Here is a 21,075-nt window from a genome sequence, read left to right as displayed (position 1 = left end):
CCCCTCCCCGCTGCCGCTCCCCCCACCCCCGCTCGGCGCGCGGGGCCACCTGCGGACGCAGCCGCCGGCCATCAGGGCGGTCAATCATTAACCAGCCGCGCGGCCGCCAGCAGGAAACCCGAGCCTGCGGCGCCAGGCGAGCCCGGCCCGACGGCGGCGGGAGGCGGGGCGCGGGCAGCCGGCGGGGCGAGCCATGGACGCAGGTGAGGGCTCCCGGGGTCCCGGCGCCGCGGCGGGGGGCGGGGCGGGCCCGCGTCCCCGACCCGGCCCTGGGATCCCCCCCCCACCCCGGCCCAGAACCGGGGAGACCGGGAGGCCGCCGTGTTAAGTTCTGGCAACTCAGGCGGTGCCCCCTTGCAGCCCCGTGGGCGCCCCTGCGGGAGGGCGGGCAGCAGGTGCCCCGAGTGGGGCGATTGGGGGGGGGCATTTTCCACTCTCCTCGCCGCGCCCCTCCTTCCCCTGGTGAGCGCGCACCCCTCGGGCCAGGCCGAAGTCCTTAGAGGGAGGGCAGGGGGCCCTGGGCGGGGAGGAACACGCGGAGGGAAGAGACCCCACGGAGGCGGGCGCCACGGGACGGGGTGCGGGGCGGAGCAGAGACGGGCGGACAAGGACGGGGCCGGGGGAAGCTCGTTCCGGAACTCCGACGCCCCCTCCCTCCCCCCCGCCCCCGGGAGCCCCAGGCTGGCGCTGGGCCCGGGGTGGGGGGCGCACCTGGCTCCCAGCGCAGCCGGACCCCCGGCGCCGCCCCGCCCCCGCCCTCGGAGCGGCTGGAATGTCCGAGGAGGCTCGGGTGTCGAGAACCCGAGAACCCGAGGCCGCGGGCCCAGCAGCCCCGCCGGCTGATTGATTTACTCCGCAGCCCTATCTCCGCGCCATCGGGCCAGGTATTTGCCCCGGCGGGGCCCCCCCGGAAAGCTGCGGGTTTTGTTAGGATAACCGGGGCAGTGCCGGCCGGCCTCGACGCGGCCCCGGCTCCCGGAATGCGTCTGCGTCCGGCCGGGGCTGCGGGTCCCTGCCGTCGGCCTCCCTCGTCCCACCTGGGCGGTAGGGCACCTGACGATGGCCGGCGAGGCACGCACAGAGCTGGCCGCAGGTCCACGGTTGTGACTTTGCAGTGCTCGTGGCACAGATGAGGCGCCTGAGGCGTGGAGCGTTTGTCGGGGGCCCTCGGGGGCGGGGGCGGGGGGCGCAGCCGGGCTTCACGCGTTTGCTGCGCCAGCTCCGTGTTCGTGCAGGCGAGCGGTCTGCGAGCCGCGGCCCCGCACCTCGTAAAAATGCGCGGCGACGCTGGCCGCTGTTCCCCGCACTGCCCTTAGCGTTGGCTGCGATGTCTTGACCTGCAGAGCTCCACCCGCTCGGCAGCCCCCCCAGGCAGGCGGACCTGCTGAAATCGTGGTGCTTGGGTAGGATTTGTGTGCAGAACCGTGTCTCCGGGCCTACAGCGCTGGTCCGTAGTAGGTACTCGATAGGAGGGTGGGCTTGAGTGGTTGGATGGCTGCCTCCGTGAATCCCATGCGCACAAGGTGGTTTGCGGTGGGGGGCGGGGCGTGGATTTGAGTTAAGTCAGCCAGCTCCCCCTTAGCAAGCCCAACTTCCCATTTTCTCCTGTGTTCTCTTTGTGGTTGTGGCCTCGGTTCTTCCAGAAACAGCCCTTGGCTGGGGTGGGGGCACTGGCAATCCCAGAAGCCTCTAACAAGGCCTCAACACGGGTTGGGGTCTGGCTGGTGCCCCCTGGGGAGTATCTGGGCCACCCCCACCCTCCTGTAGGTCAGCAACTGCTAGGTCCCCCCTGCCTCCCTGCTCTTCTGGGAAGAGCCCAGCTCTCTGGGTCAAACTGGGGGTGCCTGGATGGCTCAGTCGGTTAAGCGCCCAACTCTTGGTCTCAGTTCAGGTTACGATCTCAGTTCGTGGGTTCGAGCCTCAAGTCGGGCTCTGTGCTGACAGCATGGAGGGAGAGATGCTCTCTCTCCCTCTCTCTCTGCCCCTCCCCTGCTCCTCCCCCCGCCCCCCCATAATAAACATTTTTCAAAAAGTCACAGATCTTTCTGGCTCTAAGGGTCGACCTCATTTCTTCTCGATTTCATTTCCCCTGTTCCTTACAGACGACCCCCCCCCCAAAACTGGCCAGAACACCTCATTTCCTCATCTTCCAGGCTCTTCCTGACCTCAGCTAACAGTAGCCGGTGTCAGTTGAGCACTTGTTGGGCGTGCCCCCATCTAATCACCACCCATCTAATCACCACAGCACCCCCAAGAGGTGGCGTTGTCCCCATTTTAAGGATGAGAAACCTGAGGAGGCACAGGGAGGTGAAGCAGCCCGGCTGGCCTGGGCCCTGAGCTCCAGCTCCTGGCTGGGACCCAGCCTCGTCCCAGGGCCGCAGGCCGGCTCTGCCCTGGACGCTCAGGGAGGAGATCAGGGGTCTGGTCTGCCTGTCACTCCCGATGACGCCCTCCCGTCCTGCCTCTATATGCCGTCGGGCAGGTGTACCTCCTCAGTCCTGCCTGCATCCTGCCGCTTGCCCACAGCCCTCCTTTCTGCTCAGTCCACTGTCCTCTCTCCCTTTGTCCCCACGGCCCCCTTCCCACCCTTCCACTCTCATTCCAGCCGTGTCCCGCGCCCCGGCTCTGGCTGCCAGGGGAACCCTTCTCTGTTGGTCAGTAGTTGGCTTATGCTGTGTAACCAACTAACTGGAACTCAGCTGCGTCAAGTGACAAGTGTGTATGTTTCTCAAGCTGCTGGAAATATTTGTGCACAAGCCTGTGTGGTCGTATTTTTTGTTCCTCTTGGGTAAGTGGCTGTGAGTGGAACAGCTGGATGATATGGCGGATGTATGCTTCACTTTCAGAAGAACCGACTGTTTCCCAAGTGGTTGCCCTGTCTTTACTCCCCGCTGTGGTACCTGAGAGCTGCAGGTGTTGTCCATACTCACCAAAGCTCGCTCGGCCCGGGTTCGCTGTTGTTCCAGCCTTTCTAATGGGTGTGTGGTGCTGCCTCCTGCCTGGAGTTGGCATTTCCAATTCTGACGGCACTTCTGGTGACCAGTGACATGGGGCATCCTCCTATGCACTTACGGGTCATCTGGATGTCCTCTTGGGTGAAGCGTTCACAAATATTCCTGCCATTTTCTCATTGGGATATTTGACCTACTGAGTTGTTAGAGTTGTTTATACGTTGTTGATAAAACTCCTTTGTCTGATAACGTGTTGTGAATATTTTCTCTCACTCTGACTTGCCTTTGTATGTGTTTGGTGATATCATCCTTTTTTAATACTGGGTTAAAAAAAAACAACCCAGTGTAGTTAATATTAGCACAGTGTAGTGTTATATGAGCTGCAGGTGTATAATATAGCGATTCAACAATTCCGTACTCAGTGCTCATCAAGGGTAAGTGACCTCTTAATCCCTGTCACCTGTTTCACACCCGTCACCCACCTCCCCTCTGGTAACTGTGTGTGTGTTCCTATAGTTAAGAGTCTGTTTTTTGGTTTGTCTCCCTCTTTCTCTCTTTTTGTCCCCCTCGCCCCCTCCGGCTCCTTTGTTTTATTTCTGAAGTTCCACATGCAAGTGAAATCATACGGTATTTGTCTTTCTCTGGCTTGTTTCATTTAATACACTCTGGCTCCATCTACGTGGTTGCAAATGGCAAGATTTCATTCTTTTGATGGCCGAGTGATATTGCATTGTACGTATGTACCACATTTTCTTCATCCGTTCATCTATTGATGCACCCTTGAGCTGCTTCCCTAAGTTGGCTGCTGTAAACAATGCTGCGATCAACACAGGGGTGCATGTACCCCTTTGAGTTAGTGCTTCTGTATTCTTTGGGGGGAATGCCCAGTAGTGCAATTATTGGATCGTAGGGTAGTTCCGTTTTTACTTTCTTTTGAGGCGCTTGCGTACTGTCTAACACAGCGGCTGCATCGGTTTACGTTCCCACCAACAGTGCAAGAGGGTTCTTTTTCCACATGCTTGCCAACACGTTTCTTCTTCTTTTTTGTAATGTTTATTTCTGAGAGAGCATGAGTGGGGGAGCTGCAGAGAGGGGGGCGGACAGAGGATTCAAAGCGGGCTCTGCACTGACAGCAGAGAGCCCGATGTGGCACTTGAACTCAGGAACTGTGAGATCATGACCTGAGCCAAAGTCAGACACCCAACCGACTGAGCCACAGGCACCCCTTGTTGTTCCTTGTGTTGTTGATTTCAGCCATTCTGACAGGTGTGAGGTGATACCTCATTGTAGTTTTGATTTGCATTTCCCTGATGATGAGTGATGTTGAGTATCTGTTCTTGTGTCTGTATGTCCATCTGTATGTCTTTGAAGAAATGTCTCTTCACGTCTTCTACCCATTTTTAATCAGATTTTTGGGGGGTTTTTTTTTGGTGTTGAATTGTATAAGTTCTTTATGTATTTTGGATACTAATCCTTTTTTGGATATGTCATTTGTAAATATCTTCTTCCATTCGGTAGGTTGTCTTTTAGTTTTGTTGGTGGTTTCCTCTGCTGTGCAGCTTAATGATATCTTTTGAAGAGGAAAAGTTTTTTTTTTTTAATTTTAAAGTCCAGTTTACCAATTTTTTTCTCCTATGGATCATGTTTTTGGTGTCATATATAAGAAATCTTTATTCATCCTAAGGTCACGCAGATCGGCCATGTTTTTTCTAGGAGTTTTATAGTTTCAGGTATTACATTTAGGTTTATGATCCCTTTGGAGTTAATTCCTGTGGATATTGTGAGGAAGAGTCAATATTCCCTTTTTTCCATGCAGGTAATCAGGTGATCCTATATGGTTTTTTTAACCTGTTTTTTAAAATTTTTTTGAAATTTATTTTTGAGAGAGAGAGAGAGACAGACAGCGTGTAAGCAGAGGAGGGGCAGAGAGAGAGGGAGACACAGAGCAGGATCCAGGCTCTGAGCTGTCCGCACAAAACCGGAAACAGGGCTCAAACCCATAAACCATGAGATCATGACCTGAGCCAAAGTCAGACGCTTAACCAACTGAGCCACCCAGGCGCCCTGATCCTATACCAGTTATGAAAAAGGCTTTCCTTCTCCACTGAATTGCCTTGGAAACTCAGCCAAAAATCAACTGACCAAGAAACTCTGGCAAAAATCAACTGACCAAATATGTGTGTGTCTTTCTACACTCTCATATTTTAATGCTCTATTGATGTATGTGTCTATTATTTCATTAGTAATGAACCATCTGCTCTGTGATGGCTTTATAGTAAGTCTTGAAATCAGGTAGAGTCTTCCAATTTTGCCTTCCCTTTGAAAATAGTTTTGGTTATTCTAGGTGCTTTATATTTTCATAAAAATTTTATCCCTTTATTTTTTATTTTATTGTATTTTTATTTTAGAGCAGGAGAGGAGCAGAGAGAGGGAGGGAGAGACTCTCAAGCAGGCTCCATGCTCAGCACAGACCCCAACATGAGGCTTGATCCCAAAACCCTGAGATCATGACCTGAGCCGAAATCAAGAGTCAGATGCTCAACCAACGGAGCCACCCAGGCACCCCATTTTCATAAAAATTTTATAATGAGCTTGTCACTTTCTGCATTTTAAAAAAGCCTGCTAGAATTTTTATTGTGACTGCAGTGAATCTATAGATGAATGTGGGGAGAATTGTTATCTTAACAGTTTGAGTGTTCTGAACAATGAACACGGTATATACCTTTCCATTTATTTAGGACTTCTTTAATTTCTCAGCGGTGCTTTGTAATTTTCAGTGTAGATGTTTTGGAATTCGTTGGTTCGTTTTATTCCCACTTATTTTCCAGTTATGTTGGTGCTACTGTGAATTGGATTTTAGTTTTAATTTTGTTTTTTAACTATTTGCTACTAGTGCATAAGAACATAATCGATTCTGTATATTAACCTTGTAACCTTTGACCATATTAAATCCATTTATTTGTTTTCGGAATTGGTGTCGATTTCCTGGATTCTGTACATAACAAGCATATCATCTGCAGACAAGGAGAGTTTTATTCCTTGTTTTGCAGTTTCTTGAATTTGGCAGTGATCTTACCTCCTCTATTAAAAAAACCCAACTATAATGCTGTTATTTTCTTCTTTGAATGTTTGATAGACTTTAACAGTGAAACCATCTGGGCATAGAGGTTTGTTTGTTTGTTTGGTTGGGTTTTTTTTTGGTTTTTGGTAACAAATTTAACAGAAATACGATTCAGATTTCCTGTTTGTTCTTGTGTCAATTTTGGAGAGTTGGAGAGAGAAAGAAATTTCTTTCATTTACGTTGTCAGATTTGTTGACATAAAGTTGTATTCTCCTGATTTCCTTTTAACATCTGTAGGATCTGTGATGATAACCCCTTTTTCATTCCTGACATGGCTATTTGTGTTCTCTTTTTCTTAAGTCTAGATAGAGGTTTGTCAATTTGATCTTTTCAACCATCTTTTGACTTTGTTAATTTTTTCTATTGTCTGTTTTCTATTTCATTGATTTTTTTTTAAAGAATATCTTTCATTTTTTTAAAGTAATCTCTGTACCCAACATGGGGCTCGAACGCATGACCCCAAGATCGAGAGTCATATGCTCTTCTGACTGAGCCAGTCAGGTGCCCCTGTTTCGTTGATGTTTGTTCTTTATTGTTTCATACTTCTATCTATGTTGCGTTTACTTTGGTCTTCCTTCTCCAGCAAGATTCCAGGGTGGACTCTAGGTGACCGATTTGAGACCTTCCTTTTTTTCTAATGTAGTCATTTATTTATTTTTTAAGGTTTGTTTACTTATTCTGAGAGAGAGAGAGACAGACAGAGAGAGAGGGAGAGATGGAATCCCTAGCAGTCTCCACACTGTCAGTACAGAGCCTGATGTGGGGCTCGAACCCACAAACTGCAAAATCACGACCTGAGCCAAGATCAAAAGTTGGATGCTTATCCAGCTGAGCCACCCAGACGCCCCCTCTGATGTAGTCATTTAAAGTTCTATGTCTCCCTCTAAGAACTGCATTAGCTGGATCTCACGCATACTGATACTTTGTTTTTACGTTATCGTTCAGTTCAAAATGCTTTCTAATTTACCTCATGATTTTATTTTTGATCCATGAATTCTTTTCAAGTATGTTTAATTTTTATTTTAATTTTATTAAAAAAAATTTTTTTTTCATAGAGAGTGCAAGCAGGGGAGGGGCAGAGAGAGAGGGAGACACAGAATCTGAAGCAGGCTCCAGGCTCCGAGCCATCAGCACAGAGCCCGATGCGGGGCTTGAACTCACGGACTGGGAGATCATGACCTGAGCCGAAGTCAGAGGCTCAACCGACTGAGCCACCTAGGTGCCCTGATGTTGTTTAATTTTTATATATTAGGTATTATCCTATATATATCATTGTTACTGGTTTCTAACGTACTCCTGTTGTGGATGGTCAGAGAATACAGTTTGGGTTATTTCAATATATATATTTTTTCACATTGAGACTTGTTTGATGGCTTGTCATGTGATTTTTGTGAATGTACCTTTTGTCCTCGAAAAGAACAGTGTCTGCAATTATTGGATGTTGTATTCTGTAAACAGTGGTTGGATCAAGGTAGTTTATAGCGTTGGTCAGATCCATTATGTCCCGAATGATGTTTTGTCCAGTTATTCCATTAATTGCTGTAAGAAGAGTGTTAAAATCTTTTATTTCAATTGTATATTTTGTGTACTTCTTCCTTTTATCTCTCAATTTTAGTTTCATGTATATTGAAGGTCTGCTATGAGGCACACATGCCTTCCTGGCGAATTGTCCCTTTTATCATTATGAAGTGTTCTCTTTATTACTGATAATACTCTGTCTTGAAGTCTATCTGATCTTAAAATCCCCTGTAGCCTTTTTTGCTTACTGTTGGTATGGCATATCCTTCCCACTCATTTACTTTCAACCTTAGTGTGTCTTTCTATTTAAAGAGTGTCTATTGTAGGGGCGCCTGGGTGGCTCATCGGTTGAGCGTCCGACTTCAGCTCAGGTCGTGATCTCGCGGTCCGTGAGTTCGAGCCCCACGTCGGGCTCTGGTCTGATGGCTCGGAGCCTGGAGCCTGCTTCCGATTCTGTGTCTCCCTCTCTCTCTGTTCCTCCCCTGTTCATGCTCTGTCTCTCTCTCTGTCTCAAAAATAAATAAACGTTTAAAAAAAATAAATAAAGAGTGTCTATTGTAGGTAGCCTTGTAGGTCTTGGTTTTTATTTATTCTGTCCATCTCTGCTATTTAATTGGAATGTTTAGACCATCAACATTTAATGTAATTATTGATATGGTTGCGTTTAAGTCTATAATTTTATTATTGTTTTCTGTTCGTCTTCTCTATGGTTTTGCTCCTCTGGTTTACCTCCTAGTCCCATCCCTTCCCCCGGTTTAGGTAATATTTGAAAAAAATTTTTAAGATTTTATTTTTAATCTCTATACTCAACGTGGGGCTTGAACTCAACCCTGAGATCAAGAGTGGCACACTCTACCGACCGACCCAGCCAGGTGCCCCAGTATTTGAATATTTTTTAATATTCCATTTAAATTTATATCTTGGTGTTTTGGCTACATCATGTTGTTATTACTGTTATTTTAGTGATTGCTCTAGGGATTAGGAAGCATACCTAACCCTTCACAGTCTGCTTAGAGTTAATATTGTGTCAGTGTTCCTTTGTAACCTTACAGGTCTCTTTACTCTCATATCCGTCAAGCTTTACATATAGTTTTCATGTGTAGTACATCTACATCCATTGAAAACTCACCAGGGGCATCCCGGTGGCTCAGTTGGCTAAGCGTCCAACTCTTGATTTCAGCTCAGGTCATGATCTAACAGTTATGTGAGTTCGAGTCCCACGTCGAGCTTCACGCCGATGGAGCCTGCTTGGGATTCTCCTTCTTTCTCTGCCTCTGCCCCTCCCCTCTTGCACTCTTTCTCAAATAAATAAACTTAAAAAAGAAAACACTATAAAATGTTATGGTTTTTGCTTTCAATAGTCCTATGTATATTAACAAATTTAGGAGGAAAAATGATCTTTTATATTTACCTCGATAATTGTTTTTCCTTCACCCGAAATTTCCAAGTCTCTCTCTGGTATCACTTCTTTCAGCCCGAACAACTTTCAGCCTTTCTGTTCCAGAAGGTCTCTGGCAAGGTCTCCTCCCTGTTTCATCTGAGAATGGCTTGTTTTACTTGTGGTACACAGAACAATAAGGATGACTCCCAGAGCCCCCTCCCCTAGCTAGTCAAAGGAACACTGATCTCGATGCTGCTACGATAGGATTTTGCAGATGGAATTAAAGTCCCAAGTCAGCTGATCTTAAAATACAGAGATTGTCTGAGTAGGCCTGACCCAATCAGGTGAGTCCTTTAAAAGCAGAGAGATCTCTCTAACTGGTAGCAGAAAGAAAGAGAATTTTGAAGCATGAGAAGGATCTGATGCGCCGTGCCTGGCTTCAGAGACGGAGAGGGTCACATGGGAAGGACTGTTTGCAGCCTCTGGGGGCAGAGAGCCTCAGACCCACAGAACTGGAATTGGCCAGCGATTTGAATGAAGCTGGAAGTTGATTCTTCCCTAGAGCTCTAGATAGGAGCTCTGTCCAATTGATGCCTTGATGTTGGCCTTCTTAAAACCCTGAATTGAGCCGCCTGGACTTCTGACTCACAGAACTGTGAGCTAACACATGGGCGTTTTGGTTATTTTTTCCTCATTAAAGAAAAAAAATTGTGATGTGGGGCGCCTGGGTGGCTCAGTGGGTTGAGCGTCCGACTTCAGCTCAGGTCATGATCTCGTGGCCCGTGGGTTCGAGCCCTGCGTTGGGCTCTGTGCTGACGGCTCAGAGCCTGGAGCCTGTTTCAGATTCTGTGTCTCCCTCTTTCGCTGACCCTCCCCTGTTCATGCTCTCTCTCTGTCTCAAAAATAAATAAATGTTAAAAAAAAAATTAAAAAAACAAAACAGTAGCTCCCTGCGCCCCCCCCCCCCCCCCCCCCCCCCAGCTCATGGTGACCACCACTCTCCTTTGGTCTCTGAGCTTAATGACCCTAGGGACCTCCTATCCCTGGACTGCCACAGTATTTGTCTTCCTGCGACTGGCTGCTTTTACTTAGCATCATGTCCTTAAGGCCACTCCGTGTTGTAGAGCGTGTCCGAATTTCCTTCCTTTCTAAGGCTGAGCAATATTCCATCGTATGGATGGACTGCGTTTGTTATCCAAACATCATCCATCAGCAGGCAGTTGGGCCGCTGCTCTGTGTTAGCAGCTGTAAATACTGCATCTACGGACATGGGTGTCCACAGGTCTCCTGTAGCCCCTGATCTCAATTCTTTGGGCTGTCTACCCTGAAGTGGCACAATTGGATCATCTAGAAATTCTGTTTTTGCCTTTTTGAGGAACTGCTGTTAACAGTGTTTTGCCACAGTGACTGCACCCTTTTACGTTCCTACCGAAGCCGTACAAGGGTCTGTTTTCTCCACGTCCTGGCCTCTGTTTTTGCTTTTCTAATTAAAAAATTTTTTTTAAATTATGTTTTAAAGTTTATTTCGAGAGAGACAGAGAGCGTAAGCCGGGGAGGGGCAGGGGGAGAAGGAGAATCCCAAGCAGGTTCCGTGCCACCAGCACAGAGTGCCCGACGTGGGACTTGAACTCACGACACTGTGAGATCATGACCAAAATCAAGAGCCGGTGCCCCACCAACCGAGTCACCCAAGCGCCCCTTTTTTAAATCCTAGTGATTATAACGAGGCGGACGGGTGGTTTTAAGCTACTGTGTTTGTGGTTACTTTGTGATAGGACCATAGAATGCTAAAACGTACGTACCTTTATTCCTCAAGCACATTTTTTTTAGGTCTCACTTTCTGGGTTGGCCCTTCTTTCCTTTTGGCACTCTAAGCCAGACTCTAAGCTACTGTCTTCTGACCTAGCCATGTATTGAATGTTTATAGAAATTCGGATTATTGTTCCCCTCTAAAGAGAGATCCCATTTTCTTCTGCCTGTTTTCAAGACTTTATTATGATCGTTGGTTTTGAGAAGTTACACGATGATATATTTAGGCTGAGTGTTCCCCCCCAGAGTTCCTGTTCTGGATTTTCTGAGTTTTATGGATCTGTAAATTTGTTTTTCACCAGACTTGTGAAGTTGGCAGCTATGTCGTACTTCAAATATATCTTTCCCCCAGATCTCTCCTGGGACTTCCCTGACCGATGATGCATCAGACCTTGTGTGGCCACACAGGCCCCTGACGTATCGTTCTTTTCCTGTTTTTTCCTTTCGTCGTCCTCTCTCCGTTCTTTGGATTAGTGCCTGTTCAGGTTCACAGACCCTTTTTCCCCCCTGTTCTCTCCATTCTGCTACTGAGGCCAGCCAGTACATTTTTAACTTCAGGTGTTATTATATATGCTTTAGTTGAAAATTTCCATTTGGTTCCCTTTTTAAATAATGTTTGCTGGTGACACCTGGGTGGCTCAGTATCGGGCTTGATACTTGATCTCAGGTCAGGTCTCGATCTCCGGGTGGTGAGTTCAGGCCCTGCATGGGGCGTGGAGCCTGCTTAAGATTTTTTGTTTTTTTGTTTTTGTTTTTGTTTTTGTTTTTACTTGGATTGTATGTTTTTTGCTCTTGAGTTATAGGAATTGTTTGCATATTTTGGATATTCGCCCCTTCTCAGATACATGATTTGCCAGTATTTCCTCCCGTTCTCTACATTGCCTTTTTCACTTTGTTGATGGTTTCTTTTGCTGTGTGGGAAGCTTTTTAGTTGGATGTGGTCCCGCTTGCTACTTTGTGTTTTGGTTGCTTTTGCTTTTTGTGTTTAATCCAAAAAAATCGTCACCGAGACTGATGTCAAGGAGCTTTCTGCCTGTTTTCCTCTAGAAGCTTTATGGTTTCAGGTCTTAAATTCAAGCCTTTACTCTGTTTTGAGTTAATTCTTGTGTGTGGTGTAAGAGTGCGGATGGTTCCTTCTTTGGCACGTGGCCGTTCAGTCTTCCCAACGCCATTTATTAAAGAGGCGCTCATTTCTCTGTTGTATATTCTTGGCTCCTTTGCTGTAAATCAGTTGATGATATATGCACGGGTTTATTTCTGAGCTGTTTCATTGATCTATGTGTCTGGGTCGTTGGGGGTTTTTTGTTTTTGTTTTTGAGAGAGAAAGAGCACGCTATCGGGGGAGAGGGGGAGAGGGAGAGAGACAGAGAAAGAGAGAATCTTAAGCAGGCTCCACGCTGAGTGTGGGCCCTGATGCGGGGCTTGATCTCATGGCCTGAGCTGAAACCAAAAGTCGGACCTCAGCCAATGGAGTCACCCAGGTGCCCCCCCCCCTTTTTTTTTTACTTACAACCTCTTTGTGATGTAGTGTGAAATCAGGGAGTGTGATGCTTTGTTTTTCTTTGTCAAGATTGCTTTGGCTATTCAGGGTCTTTTGGGGTTCCATACAAATCTTAGGATCACTTTATTTCTGTGGGAAATGCTGTTGGGATTTTGATAGGGATTGCTTACACTAAATCTATATGTTACTCTGGGCAGTAGTGTGGGTATTTTCACAGTAGTGTTCCAGTCCATGAGTGTGGAATAGCTTTCCGTTTATTTGTGTTGTCTTCATTTTTTTTCATTAATGTCTTCTCATCTTTGGCTTATAGGTCTTGTACCTTCATGGTTAAAAAAATTTTTTTAATGTTTGTTTATTTTTGAGAGGGAGAGAGAGAGCCAGAGCGTGAGCAGGGGAGGGACAGGGAGAGAGGGAGACACAGAATTGGAAGCAGGCTCCAGGCTCCGAGCTGTCAGCACAGAGCCTGACGCGGGGCTCGAACCCACAAACCATGAGATCGTGACCTGAGCCGAGTTGGATGCTTAACCCTGAGCCACCCAGGTGCCCCTAAGTTTATTCCTAGGGGCGCCTCGCTTGTTCAGTTGGTAGAGCATGCTACTCTTGATCTTGGGGTTCTGAGTTCAAGCCCCATGTTGGGGGTAGAGTTTACTTTAAAAAAGGATAAATTTATTCCTAGGTATTATTATTATTATTATTAGATATTCTGTTTGATGCAATTGTAAATGGGTTGTTTTCTTTCTTTTTTAAGATTTTATTTTTAAGTAATCTCTACACTCAGTATGGGGCTCCAACCTGTAACTCCAAAATCAAGAGTCACATGCTCCACCAACTGAACCAGCCAGGCTCCTCTAAATGGATTATTTTCTTTAAAAAAAAAAATTTAATGTTTATTTATTATTGAAAGACAGACACAGAACATGAGCAGAGGAGGGGTGTAGAGAGGGGAAGACACAGAATCCGAAGCAGGCTCCAGGCTCTGAGCTGTCAGCACAGAGCCTGACGTGGGGCTCGAACTCACAAACGTGAGATCATGATGTAAGCCAAAGTTGGATGCCCAACTGACTGAGCCACCGAGGCGCCCCAAAATGGATTGTTTTCTTAGTTTCTCTTTCTGACAGTTCATTATTAGTGGATAGAAATGAAATGGCTTTTTGTTTATTGATTTTGTATCCTGCAACTTCACTGAATTCATTTATTATTTCTGAGTGTTTTGGCGGAGATTTTAGGGTTTTCTGTTAATATCATGTCATCTGCAAATGGTGACAGTTTTACTTCTTTCTTTTCTTTAAAAAAATTTGTTTTTTACATTTATTTTTGAGAGACAGAGTGAGACAGAACATGAGCAGGGGAGGGAGGGGCAGAGAGAGAAGGAGACACAGACTCTGAAGCAGGGTCCAGGCTCTGAGCTGTCAGCACAGAGCCTCACATGGGGCTCGAACCCACAAACTGTGAGATCATGACCTGAGCTGAAGTCAGACACTCAACTGACTGAGCCACCCAGGCGCCCCAACTGCTTTCTTTTCAATGGGGATGCCTTTTATTTCTTTTTCTTGTCTAATTGCTGTGGCTAGGATTTCCAATACCATGTTGAATAAAAGTGGTGAGAGTGGGCATCCTTGACTTGTTCCTGATCTTAGAGGAAAAGCTTTCAGCTTTTCACCAATAAGTAAGATGCTACCTGTGGGCTTGTCCTATATGGTGGCCTTGATTATACTGAGGTGTGTTCTATACCCACTTTTGTTGAGTTTTTTTTTTTTTTTTAATCATAAGTGGATGTTGACTTTTGCCAAATACTTTTCCTGCATCTGTTGAGAGGATCTTGTGCTTTATTTTTCCCCTTTCATTTTGTTAATGTATTGAGTGTATCATATTGACTTTTGTGTATGTTGAACCATCCCTGGAATCCCATCGCACTTGGGACATGGTGCATGATCCTTTTAATGTATTGTTGAATTTGGTTTGCTACCATTTTATTGAGGATGTTTGCATCTGTGTGAATCCGGGCCATTGGCCTGTGATTTTCTTTTCTTGTGGCATCCTTGTCTGGTTTTGATATCAGGGTGATGCTGGCTTCATAAAATGAATGTGGAAGTGTTCCCTTCTCTTCCATTTTTTGGAAGCGTTTAAGAAGGATTGGTATTAATTCTTTGAATATTTGGAATTCACCAGTGAAGTCATCTGGTTCTAGACTTTTGTTTGTTGGGAGGTTTTTGATGAACATGATTCTGTTCAGATTCTGTTTATCTTCATGATTCTGTCTTGGTAGATTGTATGTTTCTAGGAATTTATTCATCTCTTCTAGGTTGTCAAATTGTTGGCTTTTTACAATTATTCATCGTAGTCTCTACGATCCTTTGTGTTTCTGTGGTATCAGTTGTAACATCTTTTGTTTTTGATTTTGAGTCTTTTCCTTTGTGAGTCTAGCTGTAAGTTTGTCCATTTTGTTTATCTTTTCAAAGAACTAGCTCTTCATTTCACTGATCTTTTCTCTTGCCTTTTTAGTCTCTATTTTATTTATTTCTGCTCTGATCTTTGTTATTTCCTTTCTTCTCCTAACTTTGGGCTTTATTTGTTCTTTTGCCCCTAATTTCTTTCCTTCTAGTTTCCCCTAATTTTCCTCTGACTTGTAAAGTCAGGATGTTAATTTGAGATTTTTCTTGTTTTTCTGATGAGGCATTTATTACTGTGAACTTTCCTCTCAGAACTGCTTTGGCTGCATCCCATCCCATACAGGAAATCTGTTGTATTTATATATTCATCATGAGGTATTTTTTAATTTGCCTTTTGATTTCACCTTTGACTCATTGGTGGTTCAGCAGCATGTTGTTGAATCTCCACATATTTGTGAATTTTCCAGTTTTCCTCCTGTAATTGCTTTCTAGTTTCATACCACTGTGGTTCAAGAAGATCTTTGGTAAGATAGAAGTCTTGAATTTATTAAGACTTGTTTGTGGGGGTGCCTTGTCCATTAAGTGTCTGACTCTTGGTTTTGGCTCAGGTCATAATCTCACCGTTCATGAGTTTGAGCCCCACCTTGGGCTGTGTGCTGGTGATGTGGAGCCTGCTCGGAATTCTCTCTTTCCTTCTCTCTGCCTCTCACCTTCTTATGTGCTTGCTCTCTCTTTCAAAATAAATAAACTTAAAAAAAAAAACTTGTTTGTGGCCTAACGTATATTCTGTAATGGTGAATGTTCTTTGTGTACTTGGGAATAATGTGTATTCTATTGGTTTTGGGTGGAATGTTCTGTGTAGATCTAAGTCCATCTGGTCTGACATGTTTAATTTTTTAAAATGTTTTATCATTTATTTTTGAGAGAGAGAGAGAGAGACAGAGTATGGGTGGGGAAGGGGCAGAAATAGAGAGAGACACAGAATCTGAAGCAGGCTCCAGGCTCCGAGCTGTCAGCACAGAGCCCGATGCGGGGCTCGAACTCACGAATGGGGTTTGACTCCACAGTCTGTCTGCTTTCGGTCACTTTTGTGTCTTCAGGTGGTTTTCTTTTGTGCTTTGTCTACATCCATAGGAGAGAGAGACTTAAAATTAAAAAAAATTTTTAAAGTTTATTTATCCTGAGAGAGAGACAGAGCAGGCGGGAGAGGGGCAGAGAGAGAAGGGGAGAGAGAGAGAATTCCAAGCAGATTCCACACTGTCAGCATGGAGCCTGATGCTGGGCTCAAACCCACAAACTGTGAGATCGTGACCTGAGCTGAAACCAAGAGTCGGACACTCAACTCACTGAACTACCCAGGCGCCCGGGATAGACTTAAATTTATTTATTTTTTAAATGTTTATTTATTTTGAGAGAGAGACAGAGGATCCGAAGTGGGCTATCTGTTGTCAGCACAGAGACGTGGGGCTTGAACTCACAAATCATGAGATCATGACCTGAGCTGAAGTCAGACGCTTGACTGAGCCCCCCAGTTGCCCCTATATTTATTTTTTTAAGTGAACCGCATGCCCAACATGGGGCTCAAACTCATGACTCTGAGGTCAAAAGTTGCACGTGCCACTGACTGAGCCAGCCAGGCGCCCACCCCTGTTTTACCACAGAATTTGATTTATTTTTTATTTTAGTTTTTAAAAACTTTTTTTAATGTTTATTTATTTTTCAGTGAGACAGAGACAGAATGTGAGTGGGTTAGGGGGAGAGAGAGAGGGAGACCCGAAATCCGAAACAGGCTCCAGGCTCCGGGCTGTCAGCACAGAGCCTGACCCGGGGCTCGAACTCATGAGCCGTGAGATCGTGACCTGAGCCGAAGTCAGTTAACCGCCTGAGCCACCCAGGCGCCCCATCTCTTGTCACCTTTAAGAACACTTAGGAAGTAAACCTCCAAAGCCACGCCCTGGGCCGCCCACCCTGCTGTGGGGCCTTGAATGCCCACCCAGGTCCCTCTCGCAGGCCGTTCCTCTGGAACCCACCTGAGACTTAGAGGTTCTCAGCTGTCAGGGTGCTCTGAGGAGTGGCAGGCTACCTTTGGGACTTGCAGAACCTGCTCGGGTGCCTCTGGAGTGATAGCCTCAGAAATAACAGCCCGTTACTTTACCAGCAAAATGGGCTTATCCGGGAAGAGTAGAGTATTGCAACTCCGGATGTGCGAGCTGGGGTAAAATCACAGGCAAGTCCTACACAGAGGATTATTTTAGGAGGGGGACGCTGGGAGGGGCTGTCCTGACCCGGAGATTGGCAGGAAGGAGTCCAGGGTGAGGGCGGTTTCTCACTGGCCGAGTCGCTGGGGTGGCGGGTCTCTTGTTGGAGATGCAGGGTCCGTCCGTCCTTCCCGCTGGGCCCGCGATCACGATGGTCTCCTGGTGAGGGTGCCTCTGCTGGGCTCTGTCAGTAACCGACAGTTGTTCCTGGAATTGATGTCGAGGGTACAGCTCTGCCATCTGGCCTCTTGCCTCCATTTTAGTGAGCCTTCCCTTAGGGATTTCCACAGGAGCCCCCGGGGTGGGTGCCGAAGGCCAGGCCGGGGCTGGAAGGCGGCTCAGGGCCCCTGCGTCCTTGCTTCCCGAAGCTGGCGGGCTTTCCCCACCCCTGCTGGCTGCCCCTTCCCTGCCCCCTCCCAGGCTTCTGTTCCCTCTGTGCCTCAGCTGGCACTTGGCCCTTAGTGACCTCCTGGCTCTTTGAAGTCCATCCTTAGCCCGGGCCTGGCAACCCTGGGGTACCTCGTCTTCCCTACCTCACAGGCCAGGACTCTGGCTTGGCTCATCTCTCAGACCAGCTCTCCGGGGCTAAGATCCTTACTGGTCCGGTCTTCCAGGGACAGGGCAGTGGGGGCAGGACCCAGCGGCCGCCATGGGGACCAAGGCCTGTGTCCCATCCCTGCCTGGTGCTGTGCCGACCGTGTGGCTGTCCGGAGACCCTTCCCGTCTGCGCCTGTTTTCTCGTCTCACCCTTCCACTTCGGGTGGATCCTTCCAGCGCCCAGCCAGCCCAGCCGGGAGAGGCCTGAGTGCGGGCATGTGCAGGGTGGGGACGGGCAGCGTCGCTGTGACTTTGTCCCTGGAGGGGCTGTGACTTGCGGCTCACGGGGAGGAGTCCCACCTGCTCACTGTCCCTGGCGTTTCTTCCCAGGAGCGGACGCAAAAGGGGGCGGCGGCCCCGCAGCCCCCCAGGATCCCCGCGGCCCCGCGCTGCCCCAGCTCCCGCGCCGCCCTCAGCTCCTGGATGAGGACGGAGGGCCCAGCGAGGAAGTGGCCGTGGATGCGGGCAGCTCCCCGGCCCCGGAGGAGCCCCGGGCTGAGTCCCAGGCCGAGGCCTCGACGGCGGCCCCTCCCGAGGCCGAGGCCACGGGCGAGGCCAGACTGGGGCCCAAGGTGGCCGTCGGAGGGGTGCCCAACATCGGCTTCGTGGGCGAGCCCCCGCCCTACGCACCGCCGGACCCCAAGGCAGTGCACCTGCTCTACCCGCCCTTCCCGCAGGGGCCCGTCCTCTTCCAGCCTGGCCCCTCGCCCCAGGCCCTGTACCCGCCGCCACCGGCCGCGCCCCTGTACCCCGCGCCCACCACGCCACCGCTCTTTGCATCGTTCCCGGTGGTGAGTGCCTTGTACCCCTGACCCCGGGTCTCCCCCGTCGCGCTGTCTCACTTCTCTTGCCCCTCCTCCCTCCCCAGTGGGGGTGGAGGGTGGGGAAAGTTGGGGACGCAGGTGACCCAAAGTCACCCTAAGTGACCCTTGCAGAGGGGCTTCGGTGCCCAGATGAGGGAAAGGAGAAGGTCACGCCAGCCTGGGGGGTGGGCAAGCCTGGAAGGCTTCCCAGAGGTGGGGCTTTTGAGCTGAGTTCTGAGGGATGAGGAGGGGTGCTCTGGGCACAGGGTAGGGGGTGGCCAGGCCCGGCTGTTCTGGGAATGATGGTGGTCGACTCAGGGAAGAAAGGAGGGTGGGGGGGGGGGTGGGGTCCGTTGTAAGGGGCCCTGGGGCCTTTGGGTGGGAGATGACTTGGTGAGATTTGTAGAAAAACCAAAAAATCCTGGGATGCCCGTGGAGGAGAGCTTAGAGGTCCCTGGTGGTGGGGAGCCCAGTCAGGACAGGGGGGTACCGCCACGCCTCACCCTGGACTGAGCAGTTGGTGGAGGGCACAAGTGACAGGACTCCTGGGGGCCAGGGGGCCAGGGAGTGCAGAGGGAGAAGGCAGACGGGGGCCCTGACCCGGCCCCGTGGTGACCCACAGCCTCACTGGGCGGGAGTCGGGGGTGGACGGGGGGACCCTCCGGTGGCCCCCATGGCCGTGTCCTCACTGCGGTGTCTGGAGGCTGGGCCGGCTCCCTGACTGGCCGCGGCCTCTGCCCCTGCAGTACAACAGCCCCGTGGCCAGCATGCCCGCCCCGCCCCTGGTGGAGCACAGGCCCCTGCCCAAGGACTACATGATGGAGTCCGTGCTCGTGACCCTCTTCTGCTGCCTCCTCACGGGGCTCATCGCTATCGTCTATTCCCACGAGGTAGGTGGGGGTGGGGCAGCCCTGCCAGCAGTCGGGGGGAAGAGCCCCGGCGGGGCCCACACAGCCCCTGCCCCCCTGTCCTGGCCACTGGGTGTCTCGGGAGGGTGGCAGGAATTGGGAAAACGGTTGACCCTGCGGTCCTGGCCCCTCTTGGATGGACACCTCCTCCCCTCTCCTGTCTCTGTTCCGTGCCACTCAAGATCTGCTCTGGAAAAGTCCGCTAAACCAGTTTACAGCGAAGGTGTGAATGATTGATAAGGCCCCAGGAACTGCCTGCTTCAGTGGGGGCTTGTGTTTGACAGGGTAGAGACAGCCCTCCGTCCATTCACTCGTCTCTTGTAGCCCTCCGCCCCCGTCCCTCTAGCTCCTCATCCATCCATGGACCCATCCCTCCATTTCCTTCCGTCCAACCACCCTCCCACCCACCCCTCTATTCATCTATTAACTCACCCGTCTGCCTCTCCCTGTCCGTCCAACACCTTTCACCTGTCCTTCTGTCCATCCATTATCTGCACAGCTTTCTTCCTCCCTCCTGACATCGCTGACCGTTACCAGGAGGGGGTACCCTGGGGACCCGGTGACGCTGGTGTGAGGATGTTCTAACGGAGTAGGCCAGCCCCTGGGGGCTTCTGCCCACGGCAGACCTGGCTGGGCCCTGAACTCCCCGCGCTGGTCAGGCTCCCCCATCATAAGCCAGGATGGTAGGGAGAAGGCAGCTCTCAGGACCGCTTGGAGGCGGGAGTCTGGAGGCCACAGCCTGCCTGTGAGTTCTGACTCCACCGCTAGCTGTGTGGCCCTGGGTGGGCCTTTGTCTCCTCATCTGCACGGTGGGGGCAGCAGTGACCCCGGTCTCAGGGCTGTCGTGAGGGTTGTAGGAGAGGCTGAGTGTGCGCGCCCGTGGCCTCTGTTGTCGCTGCTCCTTCACGTGAGGTGGCCGGGCGGGTCCTGAGCATCTCGGGCTATCCGCATTCCAGGCTGTGTGCTGGGGCCTGGCCCTGCTGGTGGCACGTGGGGGGCCTCGGGGGCTCCCGTCCACTCCCTGCCTCCGTCTCGTTGCAGACGCGTGCAGCCCTGAGCAGGGGGGACCTGGCCCAGGCCGAGGAGGCTTCCCGCAAGGCCCGCTCGCTCGTGCTCTTCAGCCTGCTCTTTGGGGTCTTTGTGTCCACCAGCTGGGTCATCTACGTGGTCGTGGCCCTGTACCTCCCCTGAGGGCCGCAGGCTCCTTTCAGATGCCTGGATGCACAAGGACACCCAGCCTGGCCAGACGCTTCCTGTGGACTTTGATCCCTGCCGGTGGCCATCTGTTGCCTCCAGAGGGGCCCCAGGGCCAGAAGAAGGTGGGGTCTGCAGCCCTTGGCACATCTGTGGCTGGGCCTCAGCTCCTATGGGTGGCCTCAGGCAGCGGCCTACACCGGAGTGGCTCCAGGGCCCAGGCCCAGCGGTGGGACGGGGCCCACTGGAGCTCCGCATCCTGTGCTTCCTCCCGAGGTCTTTCTGGGACTGGGCTGGCTGGGCCCCCATGGCCCTTGCCTTCACCTTACACCCTACACCCGGCAGACCACCCAAGGGACCGGGGCTCTCGTCCTCAGAGCCATCTGGAAGGACGTTGCAAACTCCGGCCTCCTCCCACCTCCAGCCCAGCCTGGTGTCCGTGGGGCAAAGCTGCTGGTGTGTCCTTTTCCCTGTCGGGGAGCTGAGTGTGGTGTCGTCCCTCTCCTCATCGCTCCTGGCTGATTGTCCTGAGCCCTGGCCCCTTCCTAGGAGACAGGCTCTCTCATGTCGACTCCATGTCCAGAAACCAAGGCCACTGTGTCTGGTCAATAAACAACAAGCTGCCCCCGGGCGGGTGTTGCTA

General features: G+C 50.0%; 1 protein-coding gene across 1 annotated transcript; it reads left to right on the top strand.

The window, feature by feature from the left end:
* Positions 1 to 93: 93 nt before the first annotated feature.
* On the top strand, positions 94 to 21,075 carry PRRT1B (proline rich transmembrane protein 1B). The gene is made up of 4 exons (XM_053204482.1): positions 94 to 203; positions 17,858 to 18,318; positions 19,077 to 19,220; positions 20,280 to 21,075. The coding sequence occupies exons 1-4, from the start codon at positions 194 to 196 to the stop codon at positions 20,427 to 20,429; spliced, it is 765 nt and encodes a 254-aa protein (XP_053060457.1). The 5' UTR covers positions 94 to 193; the 3' UTR covers positions 20,430 to 21,075.

The sequence above is a fragment of the Acinonyx jubatus genome, chromosome D4 (assembly GCF_027475565.1).
Source record: "Acinonyx jubatus isolate Ajub_Pintada_27869175 chromosome D4, VMU_Ajub_asm_v1.0, whole genome shotgun sequence".
NCBI classification, from domain to species: Eukaryota; Metazoa; Chordata; class Mammalia; order Carnivora; family Felidae; genus Acinonyx; species Acinonyx jubatus.
The sequence above is the reverse complement of the archived record's forward strand: the minus strand, read 5'-3'. Positions and strand labels throughout refer to the sequence as shown.

What these genes read in the sequence shown, in the direction of transcription:
- PRRT1B (XM_053204482.1), top strand. An exon ending in TCTTTGCATCGTTCCCGGTG is followed by an intron (nt 18,319 to 19,076) that starts GTGAGTGCCTTG and finishes CTGCCCCTGCAG; the next exon opens with TACAACAGCCCCGTGGCCAG. An exon ending in CTATCGTCTATTCCCACGAG is followed by an intron (nt 19,221 to 20,279) that starts GTAGGTGGGGGT and finishes GTCTCGTTGCAG; the next exon opens with ACGCGTGCAGCCCTGAGCAG.